This window comes from Nelumbo lutea, chromosome 8, assembly GCF_056320005.1.
Source record: "Nelumbo lutea isolate HS-2025 chromosome 8, American lotus-T2T, whole genome shotgun sequence".
NCBI lineage: Eukaryota > Viridiplantae > Streptophyta > Magnoliopsida > Proteales > Nelumbonaceae > Nelumbo > Nelumbo lutea.
The window spans coordinates 43397171-43418184 of NC_142691.1; the positions used below are offsets into that span (position 1 = coordinate 43397171).

A 21014-nucleotide genomic window follows, 5' to 3' on the forward strand; every position below is an offset into this window, starting at 1 on the left:
GATTAACGACTCAAAAATTTTATTTACAAGGCACTAGAATGTAATCGGTTATTTACAAGGCATTGTAATGTAACCGGTTATTTACAAGGCATTGGAATGTAACCAGTTATTTACAAGGCATTGGAATTGTAAATTTTATTTACAATCCGAAGGGCATGACCTTTTAACAATATAACCCAAGCTCGATTATGAAAGCAGTCTTTTGCTCGTCAGCGGGATCCATCATAATCTAGTTGTAATCAGAATAGGCGTCCAGGAAGCTCAACAACTCATGCCCTGAGGTTGCATCCACCAGGCGGACGATCTTGGGCAGCGGGAAGCAGTCTTTCGGGCAGGCTCTATTCAGGTCAATGTAGTCGGCACACATGCGCCATTTGCCATTGGCTTTTTCCACTAGAACCGGGTTAGCCACCCAACTCGGGTAATGGACTTCCCTAATAAAGTTTGTTGCAAGGATCTTCCCAACCTATTCATTGACTACGCTCCAATGTTCTAGGGCGAGGTCGCGTTTCTTCTTCCTTACTGGCCTGACTAAAGGGTCAATATTAAGTTTGTGAGTTATAATTTTTTGATCAATCCCAGGCATCTCTGCCGTGGACCAAGCAAAAATATCTAAATTTTCAAGTAAGAAACTTACTAGCTGGGTTCGAAGTGGTTCACTAATCGAGGCACCAATTTGAAGAGTTTTGACTGGTTTGATGGCAGAGACTAATATGTGGACCGTCTCTTCTTTCGGGGCAGCTCGTTCGTCGGTATACTCCACTGGTCACTGGAGCTCAACATCCTTTGCTAGCTTTGCTTTCCCTTTTAAGCCAGCCACGTAGCACTTGCGGGATTCAAGCTTATCACCTCGCACGACTCTCACTCCGTAATCAGTTGGGAATTTCATCGCTAAATAGTAAGTGAAAACTATCGCACATAAAACATGTGTGATAGGCCAACCTACTATGGCGTTGTAGGGGGAGGGAGTCATGACTACTAGGAACGTGTGCTCAAATCGCACGATATTTGGCCACGTGCCGACTTCCACGGGTACTATGATTTGACCAAGAGGACTGACCTCCTCGCCGCTAAACCCTATAACTATAGTTTGTTAAAGGTCTCCTTGAAGAGTATATCTGCTGAGTTGCCTAAATCCACCAAGATGCATTTTACCTCGAAGTGGTTAATCCTTAGCTTAACCACTAAGGCATCATTGTGAGGGTACTAGATCCCGTGCGCATTGTCCTTAGTGAAGTATACCGGTTCTTCGAGCCGAGGTTGCTTTCGGTAGGTTTTCCCCTTCGTTCTCCAATTCACTGACTGAGGTCCTCCTAGCTGCTAATGTACATCCGACAATGATGGACCCGCCAGTGATCATGTTAATTACCCCACAGACTGGTCTTTCCTCTAGCAACCATCAATGTGGTTGCTCATTCTGCCTGCTGACCTTGGGGGTATTCCTCGTCTGGTCCCCCTGTCAATCTGCCTATCAGTCTACTTGTCCCCTCTTTTCTTGCAGTATGAGTTCTTCAGGCACCCGCGGTGGATAAGTTCCACGATCTCGTCGCAAAGATTCCTATAATTCTCCATGCTATGTCCATGATCTTGGTAGAAATGGCAGTAGACATTAGGTTTTCTTGTTGCCAGATCTCCCCTTAACCTGGGAGGCCATTTGACAAAGGAGGAATCCTTAATAGCCATTAAGATCTCTCCTCGCTTAGCTTTCAAAGGCATATAGCTTGTTCTCTCCATAGGTGGGGTCCTAGAGCACCGACCTGACTTGAGGATGCGCAAGGGGGACCGACTTCTTGACTTGCTTCTTCCCCTACTCGGGGACTTGCTTTTCTTTCTTTTTTACCCACCATTGCTCATTCATTCATTCTCTATCTTCCTCTTTTATGATGGTAGAATATCAATCTTTTGGTTGATCTCCTCCTCAATACCGATGAACAGATCTGCTAACCTGAGGAATTAGGTGATATCTTTCGGTTTGTTAGCTACCATGTGCCACTTGGACTCTTCATGGGTGATTCCTTTCTTTGCCGCAATGAATCGTACTGCTGGGTTGAGATATGGTATCTGCAAGCAAGTATCGTTGAAGCGCTTTACATAGCTTCGGATTGATTCTCCTTCCCTCTAAACCATGTTCAGAAGGCTTTCTTATGACTTCAGGCACTTCTTATTGGTAATGAAGTGTGTAGTAAATAGTTTGGAAAATTGGAACGAGCTTTTGATAGAGCCCGATGTGAGGTTCCGATACCAAGTTCGAGCTACCCCCTAAATGTAGTGGAGAAGGCCACACACATGCAGGATTCATCAGCCCCAGCTAGGTGCATCTGAGACTGGAAAGAATCAACATGATCACTAGGGTCGAATAACCCGTCATACTTGTCTAATGGGGGCACCTTGAAATCTTTCAGCATTGGAGTTACTAAGAGCTTGAGAGACAGTGGAGATGACCGGCAAAGTAGTGGAGGCGCAGTCTTTGAAGGGATGAGAGATTCATCATATGGATAGCCGAACCCTGCAGGTAGGTAGGGCAAAATTTCAAAAATTTCTCTCTCTCCCATGTGGGAATCACATTCCCTATTTTAGAAAATCTGCATTTTCAAGGATCAATCTTGAACATAAACTGGACCAGATCTAAAACCAAAAGGTAGGAGAGGGATATACCTGATACAGAGTAACAGTAACTCCCAATGAAGGTATTCACGCCCAAGGAAAATGCCAAAGACTGCTCCCACTAAAGATGACACAACATAGGGTGGAGTAGAATCAGCAGGTGGTTCTTCAGAAAGAATCAAACTCTTCAGTAAGAATTCGATGGAGGGTGAGGGAGCACGACTTCATATCAGTTTTTCACCAAAAACTGATATCAAGAACGCTTCTTGATCACTCCTAAAGGTGGAGAATGAACTAGCAATGGCAGCAGTAGGAGGAGAAGGCAAGAGCAGAAGATGGTGTCAGTCTCACTAGGGTTGTCTTCTCTCTTGTATCTGCAATCAGAATTCACTGTAAGGCACAGTGAACCCCTAAGCCCATCACTATGGGCTCCTAATGGGCGCAATACTTATACTAAGTGGTCCTTGGGTCAAGCCACCTTATAAAAACCCAAGGACTGTGGGCAGGTGGCAAGATTATTCCATCAAGTATTACCCTCAATGGTCTTACACTTAACCTCTCAGCCCATATTGATCAAACACTGCCCGACAAGAGAAGACCTCTCCCTCAGCTGCAAGGAACAGTGTTGCATTCTTTACTGACATGGATCTCGGGAATTAAAACCTTTTGCAAACATTTTGAAACCATAATATATATATATATATATATATATATATATATATATATATTTTGCAAAACAAATTTCAACGATTAAAATCAATTGTCGGTAGTTTAGGTTTCCATTAGAAAGAGTGCATCCCTGATCATTCACTTTGTCTGAGAAAGGGGCTGATCCTATCACTATGATCACCTACTCAGATGAATTCTCGGACTATCCCAACATACCCAGGTTTTGACCCCCTCTAAGGATCTCACTGATTGACATATCAAAGATAGCCCAATCTGACACCTACTGAAGTATCATAATCGAGTCTAGGGTCAAGTGTAACATTTCGGTTTTGCCCATCTATCTCCATGGTCTAGGGAAATACTAGAATTCTGGTCCAGTTTAGGGTTTTAAGAAAATGCACACCGCATGTACCTCAGGTCTCACCCTAACTACTGAGACAATCCACTCCAACCAACTTGGTGTCACACCAGTGTCAGCTTTGGCAGGATAAATCTCCATAGATCTATCCAACGACTGTGAAGATTCTAAACTAACACGAGTCTCATATGTGTCCAGTTTAAGGGTATTACACAGAAACACACCATAATAACATGAATCAAATATGTACTTTATTTATTTACAATAAATGTCATAATGTACATCATTCTGATTGGAGCTAAGGGCATACACTATCTAATAGCTCCTACTTGCACTTAGGTCCAATCTGGTATAAGCCGGAGTCCCATACTTTCCACATGTTTCTCAAACACTTTCTGTGTCAGTGGCTTAGTCAATGGGTTTTCCACATTCTCCGTTAATACTACCTCTTAACAACAATCTCCCATAGATCCAGTGTTGTCACACAATAGTGGAATGGGTGATGTGCGGAATTCCAAATTCTAGAATGAACACCTTCATTCATTGGGCAACCTCACTTACGACAATGTGTTTGGCCTAGATTGTGGACTGTTATTTTCGCTACCTAGGACCTTAATTTTCTTACATTCAGGAAATAGCACACGATCCTATTATGAAGATATAACCAAATGTAAACATTCTACCATCTGGATCTAGCTGGTAGTCGGCATCAATATACCCCTGGATCTGTAGTGAACTACAATTGAATACCAGACAAAACACTAATGTCCTTTGAAGGTTCTTAAGTATGTTTTTCACAACAGTCCAATGCTCCTACCTTGGGTTGGTTTGAAATCTGCTTACTACACTCACTGCCTGAGTGATGTCAGGACGAGTGCACATAATGGCATACATGATGCTCCCTACAGCTGAGGCATAGGGAATGTCCTTCATTACCTCAATCTCCTTGGGAGTCTTGGGAGACATTCCCTTGGAGAGAGTGACTTCATGCCTAAAAGGAACATTTCATTTTTTGGATTTCTCCATGCTGTATCTTTTGACTATTTTGTCAATGTAAGCATATTGGGATAATCCTATTATCCTCCTCGATCTATCTCCATAGAGTCGAAGACCCAGTATACAGGAGGCTTCTCCAAGATCTTTCATGGAGAATTGCTATGAAATCCATACTTTCACCGTAGTCAACATTCCTACATTATTCCCAATGAGTAGAATGTCGTCTACATACAGAACCAGAAAAGTAATCTTATCACCATTGGATTTTCTGTAAACACAGGGCTCATCTGGGTTCTTCTCAAAGTCAAACGTTTTGGCAGTAGATTCAAACAGGATGTTCCAACTCCTATAAGGTTGCTTAAGTCCATATATGGATCTATTTAATTTACATACCATGTCTTCTTGACCTGCAACTATGAAAGCTTGTGGTTGTTGCATATAGATATCTTTAATAAGATCTCCATTCAAGAACACAGTTTTGACATCCATTTGCCAAACCTCGTAGTCATGGTATGTTGTTACAACTAGCAGGATCCTAATGGATTTAAGCATGGCCACTGGCAAAAAGGTTTCTTCATAATCGATGCCCTCTTTCTGAGTATACTCTTTCGCTACAAGACGAGCTTTGTAGATCTCAACCTTACCAATGGGGCCCTTCTTTCTCTTACAGATCCATTTGCAACCAATTACTTTTACCCCAGGGGGTGGATCTACTAGAGTCTAGACTCCATTGGTCTCCACTGAGTCCATCTCAGCTTTCATGGCATCTACCCACATCAAGGAATTTATGTCCAACATAGCTTTCATATAAGTCACGAGATCCTCCTCACTAGTCGTAGCTTCTACCAGGTAACTATCCTGGTCATAGCCGAAATGAACTGGAGGCCTAAAAACCCAAGTAGATCCCAAGTAGATCTTCTAGGTTGGTCATTACCTGGAACTTATGGGACACCTCCCACTACCCCTGAGCTTTCCTCATCAAGAATAACTTCCTAATGATGATTGTTCAAAATGTAATCATCCTCCAAGAATTGGCATTTTGGCTATAGAACACCTTCTATTCTCCTAGGTAATAGGCAACGACTGGTCTTGGATTCCAATTTGTCTGCACTTGTTCTTTTAACATGTGTCAGACAACCCCAAACCTTCAAGTGTTTCACACTTGATTTCTTTCCAGTCCAAAGCTCATAGGGAGTCTTCAGAACTGATTTGGTTGGAACCCGGTTCAACACGTATATTGCAGTCTCCAATGTGTAACCCCAAAAGGATGTGAGTAACTCTAAGTGTACGAGAAGTGACTGGACCATATCCAATAGGTATTGTTCCTCCTCTCTAATACACCTTTTAGTTGTGGTGTAGAAGGAGGAACTAACTGTAATACTATCTTGTTGACCTTTAAGTGGTTCTTGAATTTGCCAGAGAGATACTCGCCACCTCAATCCGATTGAAGGTCTTAATTTTTCTCCCTAACTATTTGTCGACCTCTTGTCTGAACTCCTTGAACTTTTCAAATGATTCAGACTTGTGTCTCATTAAGTACACGTAACCATACTGAGAGTAATCATCGTTGAATGTTATAAAGTAAACATGCCGGTTACGTGTCCTAACACTCATGAGACCACATACATCAATATGTATAAGGTCAAGCGTGCCTGTACATCTTCCAAGCTTATCGTTAAATGGTTGTTTTGTCATCTTACCTTGAAGGCAAGGTTTACAGGTGGGAAGATCTTCTACAATTAGAAAATCCAAAGGACCATCCTTTACCAACCTTGCGATATGATCTATGTTAATATGGCCAAGTCGGTAATGTCACAGGCATGTGGGATTAACTGTATCACGGGTTCTTTCCTTGGGTATATCGACCGACGTAGTTTTGGTTATGTTAGTTTCCAAAGAATGATGGAGAACATAGAGACCATTCTCAAGTTCTCTGTATGCGATGAATTTGTTATTTCTTTTGATAGTAATCATATTACTAAAGAAAACAGAATATCCATCTGCACATAATTTTGAAATAGAAATCAAATTTATTCTCAACTTTTGTACATAAAGACAATATTTCAATACAATTGTTCATTCTCTAAAAATTAACTCTACGATTCCTATAGCCACAGCTACAACACTTGCAGAAGTTCCCAAGTAAAGAGTTATTTCTCCGTCACTCAGTCTTCTGCTTATCCTGAACCCCTGTAGTGTGTTACACACATGAATCGATGCCCCAGAGTCAATACACCAAGAATCAAAAGTTACCAACAAATTGGTTTCTATGACACAGGTTTCAAAAGTACCTTGTTCATTGGATTCCAGGTACACAGGGCAGTTTCTCTTCCAGTGGTTGGTCTGTCTGCAGAAGTGATAAGCATCTGATGCTCTGTCCTTCTTCTGCTTCTTGGGCTTAGCAACTTTCTTCTAAGGCTCTCTTTGCCTTCCTCTTTTTCTTGCCCGATTTGCTAGCTTCAACAAGCATATCAAGGGGCTCATCCTTTTTTATCAGTTCCTTAGCCCTCTGCAACATATTGCTGAGTTCTTGGATGCTAACATTTAGCTTGTTCATGTTGTAATTCATGATGAACTAATTGAAGGTAGAGGGCAGAGAATTTAGGATGACATCTACCTTTGTGACATGTTCAAACCCGGATCCAAGAGCCTCAAGTTCATTAATGTAACCCATCATCCGAAGACAATGGTCATGAACCTGCTGGTTCTTGGACATTTGCGCGGTCATGAACTGTTTTAAGACCTTTTGATGAGTAGAATGATTCTACTCCTCATACATCATCCTTAGACTATTCAATATATCCTTGGACAATTCGATCTGATCGAACTGTCACTGTATCAGATTATCTAAGGAGGCTATGATGTAGTAGCGGGCTAGGGAATTCTTCTCTTCCCATTCCTGGTAGTCCCTCCTATGGGCCTCAAAAGCCCTATCACCCAGACGCTCCGGGGTAGGATTCTTAGCTACTTTATCCAACTTCTCTGAAGTGAGGACCAGCATAAGATTACGATACCAGTCAGCATTGTTTGGGCCCTTTAGTTTGTTGTCGTCCAAAAGTTTTGTGAATTGCCCATTTGCCATTTCTGATAAAAGGCAAATATTAGTCCACAACCTAATTTGATTCATATTATCTACATAGATATGGCTTTTAATTTATGTTCCATTTTCATTTGTTTACCTCTGAGATTTCCCTCCTATATCAGTGATGGAGACTGTGATTATGTCTTTAGAAATGTAGGAAATCACATAGGGTGCATGGAGCCAACTGTTTCAGCTGCATAACCCCACCACCTTTCTGTGAAGGATCATATCCACTCATCGTATGAGCTTTCTCTTTGGCCTCTGTTAGACAAGGTTCATTGTCATTTTAGGTTAAACCTTTTTGTCTAGTGAGTGCTCACCCATCATATTCATGAATGCCAATGTACCGTAAGAGAGTCTTCCATTTTAGGATAGGCCCCACCCACATCGGTCTATGACGCCCCTATCATCTTATGAAACATTCCAACAGATCCAACAGCAAATGGATAGCCCAATTTTATGGTGTGTTTCCCCATTGCTGAAGGACTCATCTTCATGCTAATGATGGAAGGCCTTTAGAGAGTTCATCATATGAATCTCCTTATGACATGCACTCATATTTTAGGAGGGAACAAAATTATAACGCCCTAGTTTAATTTAGGTCAAACTAAAGTGGCTCCCACTGACTTTCATAAAGCTAGATTTTGGTGGGCCCTAAATGGCTAGGGTTCTGCACGATTCCTCTTCAAGAGGTGTGAGGCCTACCACAAAGGGAGATCATCCAATGATCTTTAGGGGCACCATGGCAATGATGTGCATTCAGCCATATGTGTGCAAGAGCCACTGTCGTATCAGCATGGGCCAAGTACTTATGGCCCAATGAACGTTGCACATCACACATCCATACATCACATGTAGGGATAAAATTGATCCAATCAATTAATATCTATAAAGCCATTATTAAAGCCCAATTTGATCCATAATATTACTGATTAATATTATCTAGGTATATGGGCTGAATAGCAGTGAGCAGTTCGGCCCATATAGCTTTTAAACAGTTAATGGGCTTAAGCAGTTTTAACACTTTAAAACTGGGCTTTATAGGTGTGGGCCGAATTAGGTCTTGCAATTAAATATCTACCCCTGGGCCCATGTATGAAAAATTAGGGCTGAGAACAGCTCCCATCGAACCATAGATTTGGTCCAACCAGTTTGGTACAATCTGGTTCAAATGGGTCTAGGGTTTGATTTTTAATTCAAGAATTGATCTAAAAATTACATTACTGACTAAAGACAGTCAAGAATCAGTAATAGGGCTGTTTGTACATCTTCTACCTGCAAAACAAAGGTTAGATTACAGTTTGTAGTTTCACAAACTGCAAATCACAGATAGCGAAATCTCAATCTGCAAAATCTCCTCCTTCTGCACAATCAGCTTTGATCTTAAATAAAATAAAATAGAAAATCTCTAATTTCTTATTAATATTACATCAGATTGAATTCCTATACATTAAGTCTACAAATTAAAAGAAAAATTAATTACAGACCAAAATATAAGAATTGCAAAAATGCAGATTTCTTATGCCAAAAAAGACTTTGATCTCCACCATATGAACAACCTATAAATCAAGAAAAATATAAAGAACCATTCTAAATATAATTCAGATTTATAAAGATTTAATTTCAGATCAACAACCCTTAATCTGGGAACCGATTTCCCAGAAAATCAATTATCTACGCAAATCGGGTAGAACGCCTTCTGCCCATTTGTGCAGTTTTAGATCTGATCTATTTCGGTTCAAGATTTGAACCTATCTCTAATACCACTGAAGGGATGAGAGATCCATCATATGGATAGCCAAACCCTATAGTTAGGTAGGGCAAAATTTCAAAAATTTCTCTATCTCCCATGTGGGAATCACATTCCCTATTTTAGAAAATCTACATTTTCAAGGACCAATATTGAACCTAAACTGGAGCAGATCTGAAACCAAAAGGTAGGAGAGGGATATACTTGATACAAAGTAACAGTAATTCCCAATGAAGGTGTTCACGCCCAAGGAAAATGCCAAAAACTGCTCCCACTGAAGATGACACAGCGTAGGGTGGAGCAGAATCAGCAGGTGGTTCTTCAGCAAGAATTCGATGAAGGGTGAGTGAGCATGACTTCAGATCAGTTTTTCACCAAAAATTGATATCAAGAGTGCTTCTTGATCGCTCCTACAGGTGGAGAATGAATTGGCAATGGCAGTAGCAGGAGGAGAAGGCAAGAGCAGAAGATGACATCAGCCTCACTAAGGTTGTCTTCTCTCTTGTATCTGTAATCAGAATTGTGTGCTGAAGGGTTCACCCTCCTCCTCTATTTATAGCCTTAAAGAGAGGAACTTCTAATCCCATTATGAGTTTTCTAATCCAAATCTTGTATTTGGATCTGGACTCTTTAAGATATAAGGATAATCCCTTATCTTATCTATAGATAAATATCAACCCTCCTAATCTTATTAGGAGTTTCCTAATCCAAATCTTTATTTGGATCTGGACTCTCTGAGTGGATAGGGATAACTCTCTATCTTATCTACTGATCTAAATCTCAGAACCGCCCCTCTTTAATTAATCAAATCAAACCAGTTCGAATTGGGCTTTATGCCCATTAAGTCCATGTGCTTATTCAGCTTCCAAATTACTGCCCAATTGGGTATCCTTGTATGGCGTGGGACCCAAACATTGATCTAAATGAGCCACATGGGTTCAGCCTAGACTATCTTACAAGGCCTGGCCGAATTCACTGTAACTCCTAATGGACCCATCACCATGGGCTCCTAATGGGCCCAACACTTACACTAAGTGGTCATTGGGTCAAGCTACCTTATAAAAACCCATGGACTGTTGGCAGATGCAAGATTATCCCATCAGGTATTACCCTCAATGGTCTTACACTTAACCTCTCGGTCCATAATGATCAAACACTGCCCGACAAGGGAGGACCTCTCCCTTGGCTGCAAGGAATAGTGTTGCACTCTCTACTCACATGGATCATGGGAATTAAAACCTATTGCAAACATTTTGAAACCATAATATATATATATATATATATATATATATATATATATATATATATATATATAGATATATGTATATCTATCTATATAAATATGTTTTGCAAAACAAATTTCAACGATTGAAATCAACAGCCGGCAATTTAGGTTTCCATCAGAAAGAGTGCATCCCCGACCATTCACTTTGTCCGAGAAAGGGACTGATCCCGTCACTATGATCACCCACTCAGATGAATTCTTGGACTATCCCAACATACCCAGGTTTTGACCCCTTCTAAGGATCTCACTGATTGGCATATCAAAGACATCCCAATCTGACACATAGTGTAGTATCATAATCGAGTCTAGGGGTTAGGTGTAACATTCCAGTTTTGCCCATCTATCTCCTAGGTCTAAGGCAATGCTAGAATTCTAGTCTGGTTCAGAGTTTCAAGAAAACCCACACTGCATGTACCTTAGGTCTCACCCTGGCAGCGGAAACAAGCCACCCCAACCAACTTGGCAGCACATCAGTGTCAACCTTGAGAATAGCCATAGTAGTCAATCTTGGATGGCTCATATCAACATGATCCAGACTCTCATAAAAATCGATTGCACGCCTCCCAAGGCCAAAATCGGTTGAGCACGCATTTTGACATCCGTGGAGTTTGTAATCCGCATGACGCCCGTGCATCCCCAATATGCGACCTGGCTTTGCAATCGAAATGGTTGGGTCATCATGGTCTGACCTCCAGATCAAACATTTACCCGAGAGAAGAATGGGCCAAATCCACATGAGCTCGTCATGAACTCCCCACACCGGGTCAAGACCCCTGGCACGAGGAGTGGGGGGCAACTAATGAGGGGTGATTTGGCCCGACCTACTAATTAGTTGACATGTGGATGTGACCTACTGATTTGACAATAACTTGGCATTTTCTACCACCTCAGTAGGCCAGGTCACCTCGGGTACCTCAGGCACCTTGGGTACTTCGGCAAGGACCAAGGTTCGAGTAGCTTGGGATGGCCCAACCAGCCGAGGTGACACGTAGCAAACTTCTAGAAGCAAGCCAGTCGTCTCCAAACTCTTCGGGATCACGCCGTACGACTATAGGTCTTATCCTTATCCTACTTGGATCGGACGAACATGAAGTCTACCTCTTGCTGCGGAATGGTCTCCTAACAACGTGGGCCAAGGATCTCAGAGGTGTTTCGTGAGACTTATAGCAACTAACCTATATAAGGGCATCTACCCCAGTGACACAAGGTATGCATGATTTACTGCTTACTAGCATTCAAACATTCAATTATTCAGCTCGCTCAACAAGAGTACTAACTTAAGCATCAGAGTGCCCACACCGGGTAAGCCACCCCGAGTTCTCTAAGTCTTTCTCTCCTTGCAATTCGACCGGCCAGTTAAGCAACCGACGTCCAAGCTGCCCTCTAGCAAGAAACAACCAAATCGCACACCATCAATAATAAATACAATAATTACAAAAATACAATAAATACTAAAAATATATTAAATCAGTCAATAAATAATGTAATCCCAAATAATAGTTTAGTCTCTAATGAATATAAATCAATACATTATAAAAAATACATGATTACTAAAAATTAATTTATAACAAAGATACAATCAAAAATTATTATTAGTAAATATTAATTTTTATTAAATTTAATTCCTAGAATGATTAATTGATTAAGTGAAATTAGTTATTTACAATATTATATAGTTATTTAAATAGTATCATTAGATAAAATTTTAAAGTATTAATTATTTATTGAATTTAATAATCCATAAAATTATAATTTATGTTATTATTACATAATTTTGTTAATAATTTTGTAAAACATTAAATAATTATTAATTTGAATATTTTGAAATCCATTATACTTATTTTTCTACTTTTAATAAATTTTTTAAATTTATTACACATTTTTGTTATTTTAACTATTTAAATTTAGTTATGTTAAATCTTTGGTTAATTAAAATATCTAGTTATTAAAATATTTAAATAATATGTAAAATATTTCATTTTTTTGTTATTTGAATTTTATTGTTTTAAGTTATTATGTAATATTAAATATTTTCTTATATAATTATTTATCTATTTTTAATATTTTCTCATTGAAGATATTATTTATGAAAATATTTAAATAATATTTTACTTTTTAATGTTAATTTTTTTATTTGAATAACACTTAAATTGAATAATCCATAAAATTATAATTTATATTGTTAGTACATAATTTCATGATGAATTTTGTAAAAATATAGAACAATTAATAATATAAATATTTTTAAATCTATTAAAATTATTTTTTTGTGTTTTTAATAAGTATTTTAAAGTTAGTATATAATTTTGTTGTAATATTAAAATAATTATAAAGTTTTTTAATTCAAACTTTCTTTAGATAGATATGGATAAAAAGTGGGGGAGAGGATAAATAAGAATTAGAGATAATTTAGGAGAGTATCTCTAATAAATTAAAAATAATTTAGGAAATAAATAAGAATTAGAAAATTTAAGAGAAAATAGGGGGTTATGGTACCACTTGGCTAGACATTAGGAAAGCAAATCCCTCCCTCATTTATATGTTGTTAGAGATAATTTAGCCAATGTTGTTTGTTGTTTCCTCGTTGGTTTAATGGATAATTGCATGAAATTAAAAAAATAAATAAATATAGAACAAATGGGCAGTCAATTCACTAGGCACCACAGCAAAATATGAAATAGAAGTTGGAATCAAAGTTTGAAACCATAACTGAAAACAGTAAGATTAATAATAATGACTAGTTACAATTTGGATATCTGTAATGAAGTCAACCCAATCTTGACGGGAAATACAGACATAATAAAAACTATCGTTTAAAACTTTACTATTGGAAGAGAGACCCAAAGAAAAACAATCTAGCTACCTAGGTACTACTTTCCTACTCTCCCTAGATGTAATGAAAACAAAGGCCGAAAATAATCCTACAACTCCGACTGTAAATACCTGCAGACATTACAGCAAAATGGTGGAGGGAAACAAGAAAAGTTGAATATCAAATGAAAGCAACATAGAAAAGGGAACATGTTGGTAGGTACATATCCATCAACTACCCCCCTTCTGCTTGAGAGTGATCTTGTCCCCTAGACTGAGGGCAATCCCTTGGGTCTTGCTCCTTATCCGAATGTATCCACTCAGCTTCCCATCTGCTTGTTTCTCAACACTGACATTTACTAGGGCATCCTCCCCAAAAACGCTCTTCGCATACAAATTAGCAGCAAGGAATCCACAAGCTCCATCCAGTGCAGACCTAAAACCAACAAGCCAAGAAAGACAAGACAAGAGAAAGTAAAAGAATTTTGGTCAGATACCAGGTGAATGCCCCCAAGAAAATCCCCAGAAAAAGAGGACAAATAAGTATAAAAATATCCACACAAAAAAAGCTAAAAAGATGAAAAACTTGAAAGCTAAAACTATCCAAATGCTCATAGATAAAAGGTTCTATAACTTCTTAATTAGGAACATTAAATTTAGGCAATTCCCATGGTACCAAAAAGGTACTGTACCTAGAAAACTTCAACCAATCAAATTCTCACATGAATTTAAATGAAAAACACTGATTGATTGGTTATAAATATCTTAGGTACCATAGATTTTCAGAACCATTACAGACTCTTCAATTTCACCAACTTCAGACTAAGAGCATATTCTATATAAGACAACTGAAACACTAGGTTCTTTACTCCTTATCCAGATAAAGGGTATATTTTTAATAGGTCAGGCCCTAGTCCAAATATTTTAGGTCTGGATAAGGTCCAGACAAAGTAAAGTTTTTCCTCCAGTAAATATTTGGTGTAATCCACCACTTTTCAACCGTCTAATAAAAAGCAAGCTTACAAAAGACTTCCCTAACAGAGTAAGAACATACGATGCAGTGAGGCATTTCATATTTGTCGATTTGATGATGTGATTCAAAAACTCCTTCTCATCTTGAAATGTAGTGTTTACAGCCACCTGAAATGCAAAATAATTACTTGAATAGTAGTTCCAAAAGCATTAAGTTTGTAACAATCGGTCACTGATAAAAAATACATTTCGCAACAACAGTTTATAACATGCTGCAATTCTATACTACCCTCTACTAGCCAATCAAATAAAAATGGGTAGCAAAATGTAAAACCTTCTGTTAGCATTAGCACATTACTTAAAAGGTGAAAAAATATGACGTTCAATAACTAACTTATTTTTTGGTAGTTTAGTACTGTTATCATCGCAGGCCGCCTTCAATATCTAACTTGTTTTAACTAGACCAAAAAATAATATTAGAGAAAAACAAATACAGATAAAAGCACAGTAGCACACCTCATCAGTTTCTAAATATGACTAAAAACAGTATCCAAAATTTATGAGGTACAACCCTGGTAAAGGTGAACGAATTAAATTTTTGGAAAACCTTCAGTGGGGAGAGTCGATTCTATAACTGAGTTTCACAAGGTTTATATTCCATGTCATCATACAAAAATTTCCCCCTCCTATTTTATTTCCTTCTTGGGCAATTCAATTTGTTGGGATTTTAGTTTAGGAAGACCTTCAAGATCATGAAGCCATGGAAGCATCCGAACTTCTTGATCTCTAGAGAGTTTCTTTTGGACCCTACTGGGATAGACTGGAGAGTGAGTTACAGATCATTTTGGATATTGCTTTTCATCTTCTTTCTTCAAGGCTATATGGATCACTGTAGATATTCCTCATCTTCTTCCTTCAGGGCTCTTACTGTCCACCGATATTTCTTCTAAAAGCAATTTAGTCAAGCCATATATTTCCACAGTTTAGTGATGCAGGGCATCAACCTGTGCTGGCCCAACATAGTCAATTGAAACCCATCCAACCTCTCTATCAGACCCCAAGCAGGCAACGAGTTGTTTAAACAGTGGGACCACCCAAGCTATTCATGGTATTTTGCCTCTTATGCTTTCTTATTTCAAATATGAAGTCTGCACGGGAAACAAAGTCTTGTTTTCAGAAGATGTTTGGATTGGTGAAAACTCCCTTAGAGATAGATTCCCTTCTGTTTATTCCTTGTCAGAAAACAAAAGAAAAGTAGCCTCATCAGTGTTTGTTGATGATTTGATTACTCAGTTAGGGGCAGTCTTTCTAGATCAATCTTGTAGGGATAGAAGAATTTGGAAACCTTCCCCTTCTTGTTTTTTTTCAATTGCTATTCTTTCTACAATATTTTGCTTCAGACTTCTAACCTTGCAGGGAACTTTCCTTCAAAGGAGGTGTGGGGTAGCCCTGTACCTCCAAAAATGCAGGCCTTTTGCTGGGAAGTGGTACTCCAAAAAATTAATACCTTGGATTTATTGCAAAATAAGAGGCCAAATATGTGGAAGGGTTATGTGGAGAGAAAAAGAGATGATGGAAGCTCTATAGGTAATCCACGCCCATCTGGAATAGGGGGTGTTTTCAGAGATGATGAAGGTAAGATAATGGCTCTGTACTCAGGTCCAGTAGGAGTTGGAGATTCCTTAAGAGCAGAAATCTTGGCACTACACCAAGGAGTAAGATTTGCCAAAATGTTGGGGCTACAACAGATTGAGATAGAGGGGACTCCAAATTGGTAATTGGATGGATGCAATCAGGGCATCTGGGAATTTGGCAACATAGACAGCTGATAAAGGGAAATTGTTAGTATAACAAGGGACGTGATTAAGGAGATCAGAAAATGGATTAGCTGAAACCTTGCAGAAATCAGAGGAGCAAATTCCATCCCATAGGTGATAGGAGGGGACTTCAACGTGGTGAGGTTTATGGATGAATGAAAGGGAGGAATTAGGAGAACCAAGGATATGAGAAGGCCTGCAGAGTATGTGAATCAGTTTGAGCTGATGGACCTCCCCCCTTCTCGGGGCTCAGTTCACCTGGACAAATAATAAAGAATCCCCAGTCTTGGTGAAGTTAAAGAGAGGTTCTTGATTTCTCCAGGTTGGGAAGACGATTTTCAGCACATAAAACAGGTAGCTCTCCTGCGACCTGTCTTGGATCACTCCCCCATTCAGCTGGTTTGTGGAACTCGAGGGACTAGAAAATGACCATTCAAGACGGAAAACACCTGGTTTGAAGAGGAAGGGCTGGTCCCTTTACTATCAGAAAAATGGTCAGATTTACAATATGAGGGAACCAACTCTTTTATCTTGGCAAAAAAGATCAATCAAATTAAGGAATTTCTGAAATCCTGGAGGCTGGAATATCAAGGATATTCAGAATCAGAAAAAAAAAAAAAAAAAGAATTGTTTAGAGGCATTTAAGAAAGTGGATTTGGCTGAAGAAAATGGCCCTTCATCAAAAGAGGAGAGAAGAAGAGTATCAGCAAAAATGTCCCTTGACAAGCTAGCCTATAAAGATGAAGTGAAATGGAGGCAAAGAGCCAGAGTTAAGTGGCTTAAAGCAGGGGATAAAAATTCTAGTTTTTTCCACAATATGGCTAATGCAAGGAAAAGGCTAAACCATTTGGAGAGGCTGGAACTAGGAGATCAGATAGGAGAGAGTTGGCCAGAAATGAAAAACATTGCCATTAATTACTACTCAGACCTGTTCAAGGAAAGTTGGACTACAAGACCTCTCCCAGTTGGATTTTGAAATAAAAAGACGAGCACATGAGGTGATAAGATACCACCCGAGAGAAAAAAAGACTGACTGCTGACATAGAACCTCCACCAACTACAAGACTTAAAATAAAGAGACAGACTAGTACATGAGCATCAACAATCCTAGTGGGATCAAGGCCCTACTCTTCCCCTTCAAACACCTCCTCCTGATCGTCGTCATCTTCATTCCACCTCCCACCTCTATTTGCCTTTCTTCGGGGTTCTTCTCTCTTCTTCCTCTCAAACTCTTCTAAGGTTTTCCTAGCAAATTCCTCGCCACCCTAGAAAAACAGACCCAAGCTTTTTCCAATCTCTACATCTTTTTCAGCCACTTCCTCAATGGAGATACTTCCTGAACTCACCACCTTCCTTTCCATGATTTTATCGCATTCTCTTACAGAGGAATAGAATTGTTCCCTAATGCTTCCCCCCACTGTTGAGTCCCCAACTGCTTGTCCGGGTTAGAACCAGCCCGGGAGTCGTTACCAGCAGCACCTTCATTTGTCGACTTTGTAAGACTGCTGCCCCTTCTCTTGTAAACCTTCTTGCGTTTCTTAGTAGGCCCAGCCCCAATCAAACCACCTTTTAGTTGAGAGAAATTTTGTAACATGAACAGTATGAGAGTATCTTACTCCTGAAGTTCTGCAGGGTCTTTTGGACTTCATTGATTCAGCAGCATCTCAAATATTCTTGGCCTCCCCCCTCCTACCCAAGTTCACACCTATCTTTCTAATCACCACCTCCTCAAAGACAATGATCTTCCACTGTGCTCTCAGATTGGGGCAGGGCACAATGACTCTCGCCCACAGTTCCACTTCTTTCAACATCAATAGCATGACCATCTCCTATATCGGTGTTAGCAACCTGCCTAACTCAGGACTCTTCGAGGGGCCAACCTCCTGAATTCTTGGAAGGAGAGAGAGAGAGAGAGAGAGAGAGAGAGAGAGGGGAGAGAGTTTTAATGCTGAAAGAGTCAATGTCCTATTCCTTTTCTACTCTACTACTTAATAGTGTTACAATCTTGATTGTTACAGTTGTTACAAGTGGATGGCAGTTGTTACAAGTGGATGGTTAGTTGTGCTGATGTGGCGGCCTCTTGTAAAACTGATTAACTGCCTTTTGTTGGTCTGTTCCAACAGTTTTGACAATCCCCCCTTCCTTTAGAGCGACCTTGCCCTCAAGGTCTAATGTAGGAAAATTTGATTGCAGATCTAAGTAGGATTCCCAGGTTGCATCCTCTTCCGGAAGGTCAGACCAAACAACTAATGCGTCTGGTATGACTCTGCCACCCCGGCACACCCATCTGAAATCAATGATGCGAGCTGGCTCAGTCTGCACTTGTCCTTCTTCTGAAAATATGGGAAGGGTTGTACTTGTAATGACTCCCAACTTCGGCCCTTCCTTTAGTAAGGAGATATGGAATACAGGGTGCAGTTTGGATGTTGCCGGAAGGTCCAGTTTGTAGGCCACTGATCCTATTCTCTCCAGGATTTTAAATGGGCCAAAATAGCGCAGGCTGAGTTTGTTCCACTGTCGGATTGCAACTGAAATCTGCCTGAAAGGTTGTAATTTGAGAAATTCCCAATCACCTACTTCATATTGGACATTCTTGTGGTGTTTATCATAGGTGTGCTTCATCAATTGCTGTGCCTATAAGAGATGATGATGTCTCAGTTCCCTTAGCACCTCATCTCATTGCGTTAGTTGTTCTTCAACGGCCGCTACTGTGGTGGTTCCTTTTTCATAAGGAAGTAGAGGGGGTGGGTCCCGACCATATAAAGCTCTGAAGGGTGTCATCCCCGCGGCGCTATGGAAAGTGCTGTTGTACCACCATTCGGCCCAGTGGATCCACTTCACCCATTGTCTTGGTCAATCTCCTGCAAAGCATCTCAGATATGTTTCGAGACTCTTGTTAACCGCCTCTGTTTGTCCATCAGATTGGGGGTGGTAGCTAGTTGACTTGAACAGTTTAACCCCGTGTAGGCGGAAGAGCTCAGCCCAGAAACGGCACATAAAGATAGGGTCCCTGTCTGATACAATTGAGCTGGGGAGCCCATGTAGGCGCACAATTTCCCGAAGGAATAATTCAGCAACTATGGCTGCTGTAAATGGGTGTGATAGAGGTAGGAAATGACTGTATTTCGTCAGTCTATCTACTACCACAAGGATAACTGTTTTGCCGATAGAAACGGGCAATCCCGTGATGAAATCCATTGATATATCATCCCAGACTTGGGTTGGTATTGGGAGTGGTTGCAAGAGGCCTGCTGCTGCTGTAGTGGCTGACTTGTTTTGCTGGCATACTGCACACCCGGCTATGAAGTTCTGGATAGATGTACGCATGCCTTTCCAATGAAATTGTGTGGCGATGTGCTTTTGTGTTCGTAGGATGCTGGAGTGGCCACCTGTGGGTGAGGCATGGAATAATTCCAGGAGCTTCCTGAGATGAGCAGAGGCTGTAGGGATTTCCAGGCGTCCCTCGAAGAAGAGTAGATCATTCTTAATTGTGTACCAGGGGTGCAATGAGGGATTTGCCAATACTTGGGCCTTCAACTGCTGAAACTCCTTATGGGATTGTGCTTCTTTTTGCAGTAGATCCAGGAGTGGAGAAGTTGGGGAAGATACTAGTAACTGAAATGACTGGGGGTGCCGTGAGAGGGCGTCCGCCACTCTGTTAGCAGCCCATGCTTTGTATTCAACTCTGTAGTCATACCCCAGTAGCTTGGATATCCAGCGTTGTTGTTCCGAGGATAGAACTGATTGATCCAATAAGTACTTCAGACTTTGATGGTCGGTCCGAATTGTGAACCGTGACTTTGATGGTCGGTCCAAATTGTGAACCATCTACCGATCAAGTAGGATCGCCAACATTGGACTGCTAAGACTATTGCTATTAATTCTCGCTCATAAACTGATTTGGCCCACTTTTGTGATGTTAAGGCCTTGCTGAAAAAGGCTAGTGGTCGCCCTTCTTGCATGGGAACAGCCCCAACACCTTGACCGGAGGCATCACACTCAATGATGAAATCTTTTGTGAAATCGGGCAGTGCTAATGTTGGAGGGCTCGCAACTGCCTGTTTCAATTGCTCAAAAGCTTGTTGGGCCTGGGTTGACCAGTTAAAAGCGTCTTGTTTCAGCAATTGGGTCAATGGGGTAGCTATTAGGCCGTAGTTTCTGATGAAGCGGCGATAGTACCCAAACAGGCCCAAGAAGGCCCTCAATTCTTTCACACATTTGGGTTGCGGCCAACCCAGTATATTGGAGATTTTATCTGGGTCAGCCGCTACAGTCCCCTTTTCTACAACATGTCCTAAGTAGTGAACTTGGTTTTGTCCAAAGGAGCACTTGGACTCTTTAGCGAACAGCTGGTGGGCCTCAAGTGTTGCAAGGGTAACTTGTACATGGTTCGGATGTTCCTCCCAATTGGGGCTATAGACCAATATGTCATCAAAGAAAACAATGATGAACTTACGTAAATATGACTGGAATATGTCATTCATCAATGCTTGAAATGTGGCTGGAGCTTTGGTCAGCCCAAATGGCATGACCCGGAACTCATAGTGGCCATCATGTGTCCTGAAAGCTGTTTTGTGAACATCCTCCTTGTGTACCCTTATTTGATGATACCCAGCTCGTAAATCCAGTTTTGAGAATATGGTGGCTTGACTGAGTTCATCAAGCAGCTC

General features: G+C 40.3%; 1 protein-coding gene across 1 annotated transcript in view; it reads right to left on the reverse strand.

The window, feature by feature from the left end:
- Nucleotides 1–13440: 13440 nt before the first annotated feature.
- The window catches only part of LOC148843931 (coatomer subunit beta-1-like), a 35849-nt gene continuing 28275 nt past the window's right edge, over nt 13441–21014 (reverse strand). Inside the window, exons 4-5 of the mRNA XM_088958685.1 lie at nt 14610–14695; nt 13441–13991 (exon numbers count right to left, since the gene is read on the reverse strand). Of these exons, the coding sequence (XP_088814811.1) occupies nt 13787–13991; nt 14610–14695 (291 nt within the window). The 3' untranslated portion in view covers nt 13441–13786. The remainder of the gene's footprint in view (nt 13992–14609; nt 14696–21014) is intronic.